At 33.9% G+C, this 7,784-nt stretch overlaps 1 protein-coding gene across 2 annotated transcripts; it reads right to left on the bottom strand.

Moving 5' to 3' along the window:
• Positions 1 to 1,703: 1,703 nt before the first annotated feature.
• On the bottom strand, positions 1,704 to 7,530 carry LOC114302006 (peptidyl-prolyl cis-trans isomerase). Of its 2 annotated transcripts, XM_028246968.2 has the most exons (5): positions 6,819 to 7,530; positions 6,028 to 6,126; positions 4,543 to 4,587; positions 3,386 to 3,523; positions 1,704 to 2,278 (listed from the first exon to the last, which is right to left on the bottom strand). In XM_028246968.2, the coding sequence occupies exons 1-5, from the start codon at positions 7,194 to 7,196 to the stop codon at positions 1,940 to 1,942; spliced, it is 999 nt and encodes a 332-aa protein (XP_028102769.2). In that variant the 5' UTR covers positions 7,197 to 7,530; the 3' UTR covers positions 1,704 to 1,939. The 2 variants fall into 2 exon arrangements, with proteins under 2 accessions (XP_028102769.2, XP_082752393.1); XM_082896267.1 differs by lacking the exon at positions 3,386 to 3,523 and having other exon boundaries at positions 6,819 to 7,445.
• Positions 7,531 to 7,784: the final 254 nt, after the last annotated feature.

Here is a 7,784-nt window from a genome sequence, read left to right as displayed (position 1 = left end):
TCTCGTTGCAATTGGTTTCATTCTAAAATAATTTATTGTGATAAGTTAAAATGTAGTTAGTTTATGCCACACATTGTACCCAGACCACAATAGGATTTATTCATCATTTTTCAACTAACGTCTCATCAGTTTTCTTGTATTGATCCTCTATTGTCAACGTTTAGTTATCAAACATTATCCGAAGAGGGAGAGAGAGATAGTGACAGTAGTTGCAAAGCATATGTAATCTGAACCGTTCAATGTATAGAACTCGTCGAGTACTATATGTCTATAAAAAATTATATTAATCGGATATCGATAGTTATCTCATCGGATCAGATTTCTGTCAACCGTTTATTTTTTTACCATCTAACTTTTTTTTATATACAAAACTGATTTAATCACGTAGATATCGATATCCGATTAACGTGATTTTTTACAGGCATATAGTACTCGATGAGTTCTATACATTGTATAATTCATATTATCAAAACGAGATCTGTGATAAATCTTGACAAGTTTAATAATATCTTTTAATTCGATCACAGATAAGATGAAAGCCGGTCCATAACTTAATACATATACCGAAAATGAGTGGTTAATTTAATTGGTTAGAACTTTACATCTTATTAGCGCTTGGTTTGGCATAATAAAAAAAAGTCAAAAAGTCACAATTCTATTTAAGTCACATCATCTTATTTAAGTCACATCACTTCAAACCCAATCCATATTCAACCCATATTTTATAAAAAGTCAAAAAGTACACTTATTTAGAACACCTCAAATAACCCTAAGACTTAAAATGGTCAAAGATCCGTATGTGATGTGACGAGACTATCCATTCTCTCAGTTAAAATCTAAAAAGGAAAGAAAATATAGGTACTGTTTAATAGAGTTTTAGTATTGTGATTTAAAAATAGAGTTGTATTTTGAGTTTGTGAGTTTTAGAATTATAATTTGAGTGTGAAAAATTTGTTCAGTTATGAGTTTTGAAAAGAGTTTTGAATTTTTGATGTGGCATATGATATTTGATTTAAAATCTTACAACTCATAACTAAATACACAATCCAAAATTCTATTCAAAACTCATAAAAAATTTAAAAATAATTATTTAAAATATAAAAATTACAAGTGCCAAAAAATAAAAAAATAAAAAATCTGTTCCGGTCAACTAGCCGGACGTCTGGGGAACATTCAGGAGGATGACCGGATAGACATGTTTTCAAAAGTGGGTGTGGAATCAATTTTTAAAAACTCTAACCAAACACAGCGCTCAAACCAACATGTAAAATTACGATTCAAAAACTCCACCAAACACAACCTATTTTCTAGACAAAGATTTTCATCTGATTCGCTCATAAGATGTATGATTCCCGCTCACAATGGAGAGACTATTCAGGGACAATTTAAGAAGATTAGCTTTTTAATTTTTTGATTTTTTTAAGTCATATCACGTCTTTATTTTTTTATATAAAAAAAACTAAAAAAAGTTAAAAAAAACCAAAAAATTAAATTTTACCATTTTTTCAAAACACACCTCAATATCAAATGTAATGAGCCATACAAATGAATGGTGTGTATTCATCGGTCATGATGTCGATGTTACAAGTGGCATTGAATTTTTTTTTTGTTCATAATGAGCTTAGCTTAAATTCTCAATCAGTCATTAAAATTCGTGCCACAAGGGGAAAAAAATTCATTCTACATTTTCTTTTGCTCATGTATGTTGGAAAGAGAAACATAACCATTATGAAAATGAATTACAAAATTTAAGTAAACAGGTGTAATTTAAGTAAACAGGTGTATGAGAAACAACAATAAAATGGAGGCTAGTTGTACACAACCAGTAAACTCATATACAAAAAAGGCAGCATAAAAAGATAATAATAATAATAATAATAATAATAATAATAATAAAACTCAGAGTAAAAGCTGCTCCAACATTGTCATTGATATTCATTCAACTCTCCAGACTCTTCTTAATTCTCCGAATCAGCAACGGAACGGGTTTTTCCAAGACCGACACGTTAATGTTGCTCCAAACGTCTGGTTTTGTGGGAAGCTGAGCGATTTTCTCTGCAATTCCCATGTCTTCTGGAAGAACGGAACCAAAGACGGTGTATGATTTCTTCCACTCTCTGTGGTTCGCTAGGCTTATGAAGAATTCTGGACCAGAGCCAACCCAGGCAACCGAACCTCTTTTGATGGTTGGGCAGACTTCGGTGGGAATGTGCTTGAATGGGGAACCTTTGGCTTCAAGCGTTCCTTGAATCAGCGCAAATGGAGGGCCAAATGAAGCCTACAAAAGTAACAAAAAGAAACTTCAATTTAGAAACATAAAGCATTGAAGCAGCAAAAAATTGGAAACTCACACAAGGAATAGGAAGATTGAAATGATGTTATCTATACCCAAAAAAAAGCAAAAGAATAATTCAAAAAAGAAGGGCAAAAAAGCCCAAAACGGCTGTTTACACCAACTGTATAGACAAAACAAATCATTAATGAGCCTCTCAGGTGGCCCAGTGGTCAGGCCCTTATGCCCAGCTCACCGGAGTTGGGGGTAAAATCCCCAACCCTCACCCAAAGAATATGTTATGTTCCTGATGTTCCTTAAATAATAATAATAATAATGTATAAACCAAATCATCGATCTATTAATTTATGCAAGTCAACTTTGGTGTTTGTGAATGAAGATAGAAATTTGACCCATTATGCTTAAAACAGAAACAAGGAGGGGAAATGTTTTTAACCCAGAACAATCCCAAATGAGGCCCCAGTTTATAGGTGGCTAGAGAAAGACTTTTTCCTTAATTCTACATATGCATATGGTTTTTGCTTCAACTTCATCCTATCACATCCCAAAAAGCACACATATACACAATCAGATAAAGAACCTCTTAGAATGGTAAAATAAATGCTACTAGCACGAATTCGATTACCATATTTTCTGCTGCACTATATCTAGTCTAATATTTAAGCTATATGTTGGCACTTTAAGTAGAAAATGTATGTGCCTGGGAGTTGGTTCAAACACACTTGTCATCATGTGCCTATTGGATCTATAGAATGATGTGGATTTGCAAACAGTTCTACCAATTAGTGATGCTAAGATAATTTATTTGTAGCCTTCAAAAAAGGTCTCCAATGAAACTTTGATGAAATTGCAACAAATCAACAGAAAGTATATGAAAAGGAGATAAATGAAAAAAAATTGTGACTTGGATTGGAAACCAATATCTTAGATCACAAATAAAGGGTTCTAGATCTTTGAGAAAGCTATAGGGATGCCTAGAACAGTAGAAGATACCTAAACATGATTTAAGGATCAGATTCATAATGCACATTCTAATGACAGCTTATCCACATGCAGCACAGTGGGTCACTAAGAAACTTAATAAAGTCTTACATCTTTTATGTGGTTGCCCTTCGAATCCCAAATTTTCCCCCGACTTTCAGCACGATAAAATTGACAACCCGCACAGTGACGCAAACCCAACAACTCAAGAATGTAGACCACTGAATGTGGGGCACAATCAGGCAAAAGCTGCACCAAATCATATACATTGATTGTCACCAAAAGGAAAGGGTAAAATGGCGAAGAAAAAAGAGGACATGTACAGCATTAAAACAAAGATATAGATCAAGCCTATGTTGAAGATGAAATTAATGTGCAAAATTATATGCAGAAAAGAATAAAAAGAAGGAAGAATAATTAAATTGTTGCTATGTGACTTCGTCCTAGAATAGTCCTCGATTAAAAAGGAGGTATCTTTGGTGAAGAGTCTCTTTCATTTTCCAAAGCAAATTACCCTTATGGATCCCAAGTCACAATGTTCACAAAAGATCATACAAGCCATTCTGTGAACCATCAATCCATCATTGATATTTTCCAACATTTGGACTTCGACAAATCACCATAACCCTTAGATCTTAAAACAGATTCCAGTAATGAACTAAAGGAAAGAAAGAGACATGCAAAATTTATGACTAGCAATTTGACTAAAATATAACATCTAATCTCCAACAATTTTTGAGGGTTGTCAAAGGATTGGGTATTCAGAGTTAATAGCAAGAGTTAAAGTACAGAATATATGAGATTAGGGTTGAAGTTGGAGAGAAGAAGGAGAACAGAGAAGACAGGGAAGTAAACAGAAATTAGGGTTGTGTAACGTACACCTCCACCTTAATGCATATTTATAAGAGTGATAAAATAACAAGATGACAATAGTACCATCACTAATTTAATAGGGGCTTTCTAGAGTAATTGTTTACCATGTAGCCTTTAATGGTGCAAATGAAAACATAATTAAGAAATCAGTGCTAATGGCAATCTTAGGATGCTATAAGCATGTCAATAATGATGACAAGGTGCATGTATGCATGTTTATACATGTACATTCTGGAGATAACTGTGCATCGATTAAGATTCTTTCCTTTGGAGTTGGTCTCAAATACACTGAAAAACTATGCCATCGCCCAGTTACTAAAGCATATGAGGACTGCCTGTTATCAACTCCCCATTTCAGAAAGCTTATACATTTTACTAAGGATATGAGCATTTACCTTTATATGAAGCGTACCATATTCCGTTTCCAACCCAACAATGCCCTAGAAGAAAACAACAGTATTAAAGGAAGTTGTTAACTGCATAAAAAGTTCAACATGTAAAAGAAACAAAAACAACAATGCAAATTGGCCAAAGTACAAAGCATAAGAACACTGATCCAATAAATGAAACAGAGTTTGAAAATGAAAATGTCTTGGGGGTGCATTTTGTAAAATAACAAGTCAATTTCATGTTAGATTACCTATACTAGATCAAAATCCTCCACCCTTTGAGAAAAAAACTATTTTATATATGATCTGAAGTAGATGCTAAAGATGTAAACCCCGTCATGCCCAAAGGGAATGCTACAAATCTAACTTATGTTACATGAACTCTTCTAAATTTATGAAGTCCTTGTGTCGGACACTTGACACTTGGTGAGAGTATGGGATGTGTCTAAGATATCTTGTCGGGCACGCATTGCATAAATACTATTTAAACTACTGTTTTCAAAACTCCAAGTGAGCTTGTAAATACTATTTTACCCTAAACAAGTGAAAGATTTATTAATATGAAATTTAGCCATATCCTAGTGCCCCTTGGGTATGAAAATTAGATGAATCTGATATTTAGACAAATATTCACATCAGACACCCATAACAAAGTCCATGTAACATAGGACCTAACCGTTATATGCCCAGATGGAAAAGGTAGATATATCTAAAAAGGGAGAAGGTAAGATGCCCCAAGGAAGTCTACTTTTTAGACAACACAAGTCACATGGCAAAGATCCTGAGTCGTTTTAGCTATCATAAACACATTACCATGGCCTTAAATACTTGGTAACATGAGAAATTCAAATAAACCCACAAAAACAAGTTTATAAATTCTACTCACAAAAGTTAACAGTAGAACACATCCATAGATGCAGATTTTTTCATAAAAGAACAACTCATATAGGATAACTTTATCAATAAGTCAGAGTGACAATAAAATTTTGTTATACTGCATCTTCTAAATTAAGATTTTCCCTTCTCTCTCTCTCTTCCCCTTGGCAAAACATAGGTTAAATACATGGTAAAATGAATGTGTGGTATTTCCAAATATATTAGATATACCTCCAAAATTTCAATCTAGAGACTAGATTGTATCATTTCAACACATTATAATGAAATCCTCTACGCAAATTATTGACATCTCTACTTTTGCTATAGGGAAACCAATAATTGCTCGAGTTTATTTCCTTCTTTTTACTGGTGAATATCTTCTTAAATTAAATGTCCGTGCAACCAGTCCAATCAATTCCCATGCTTGTCAAAGGTATGTAAAGTTTTTTCTGTTCATTCTTTTGAAAAAAAGACACTAGTACCGAATGAGGGGAGCACTACATCAAAAACCAAATGCAATCCATATGTAGTGCAGAATGGAATATATTATCATTTATGTACAAAAAATGAAAAATGGTATGGAAACTGACAAGAAAGCTCCTCAAACTTGTATACCTCTCCTTTTCCAAAGATAAGGCCAGAAGTCCAACTGACTTTGGTTCCTGCTTGTTGCCTTTCAGGGGCTAAGGTATCCTTCTGTTTCTTCAACCAGCACTACATCACGAACATGAAAGAAATGACATTATCAATGTTTTATTAGACAAAAAATTCTGAATACTGCATTTTATGAAATCGTAAACAACTTCTTAAAATGTGCCCCAAAAGCCAATTTCTAATCAAATGAAGGTGGAACTTTACTAAACAGCATTTGGATGACTTTAAAATCCCGGTATAATGTCTGTAAATATTTTACTCCTGACCAAATCGTAACGTTCAGAGTAATACTAAATCGCACACTGTGAAAGCTTTTCAGACAACTAAATCTAGTTGAATGGCATCAAAATCTGACCAGTGCACTGCCAAATTGTATCAATTGACCATCACAAACAATTTTAACAGAATCAAAAGACAAACACAACCACCAAAAAGATAAACCAAATGATCAAATTCCATCAAATCATTAAAAACTCTGTAAAAGCAAACATCAAATTCTAAGTCACATAACCAAATTGCTGCCCACAACTAATACTAAAGCCCAAACTGTGAAATCTTCATACAACTAAATCTAGATAAATTCTCATCGAAGTCTGACTAATGCACTGCCAAATTGTATCAATTCACCATCACAAAAAATTCAGAATAAAAAACCAATTCAAACAGAATAACCACAAGAACACACCAAATGATCAAATTCAATCAAATCATTAAAAAAAATCTGTGAAAGCAAGCATCAAATTGTAACTCACCTCACCAAATTTCTTCCCACAAGCCACCCGATTCCCACAAAACACCCAAGAATCACACAAACAAGGCCCATGATTCCCAGTACACATGGCCTTACAAGCCTTACAACACTCCTCAGAAGAATTGAACTTGAATTCAGAACCCCACTTCACAGCAGCCCCCCACAGCTCCAAATTCTCGATCCCTCTACAACACTCCCCACTCTCTCCCTCCAAATCACCCCCAACAAACGCCAAAGACTCTAAATTCGAAGAAACTATAGTGGGTCTCAAAGCCATTGACGCAAACATGTAAACCACTGTACAAGAGACGAGACCCATCAAGAGGAGGATCAGAGAGGCCCAGCGAGTGGATTCGGAGTCGCTTGGCTTCCGACCCATTTGAGATTGAGACGTGAAGAGACAAACCCAGAAATTGATTTGGGTTCTGTGAATTGATCTGTGAGATTTGGTGATGGAGGCTTTGAGGATCGTTGACCGGCGAAACAGAGAACTCTGTTTTTGAAATTAAAGTCTTTTATAGTTGTTATTTTATATACTAATGATAATTACTGTTAATTGTTATCATAGAAGAGAGATTATTCATCACTCATTGAGGAAGTGAAATGGTGAATATAATAATATATACTCATACAAAGATGTATGGATGTATGTAATCTGTATATTTTGGCTGTTCTTTGGTGGCTGGGAAGGGAGACAAGGAAGGTATCACAATGGACGACGTCGTTTTACAGCATTTATGTGAAAGGGCAATAATCGTGTATATGCCTTATTTATTCATTTATTTTTTTGGTAGATTTTTAAGAGCTGTGATTGAGGCCTCGAAATTGAGGCTCGAAATTGCCTCAAATGTATTTTTTTTTTTTTTTTTTCTGGGCTAATACATTACAAAAAAAAAAATAATAAAAAATAATAATAATAATAACAAGCAAAGCATCAACCCAAAAAAAAAAAAAAAAAAAAAAGGAA

This window comes from Camellia sinensis, chromosome 11, assembly GCF_055761805.1.
Source record: "Camellia sinensis isolate YWXY chromosome 11, ASM5576180v1, whole genome shotgun sequence".
In the NCBI taxonomy this organism is placed as follows: Eukaryota; Viridiplantae; Streptophyta; class Magnoliopsida; order Ericales; family Theaceae; genus Camellia; species Camellia sinensis.
Note: the sequence above shows the minus strand (reverse complement) of the source record. Positions and strands in the feature narration are given on the sequence as shown.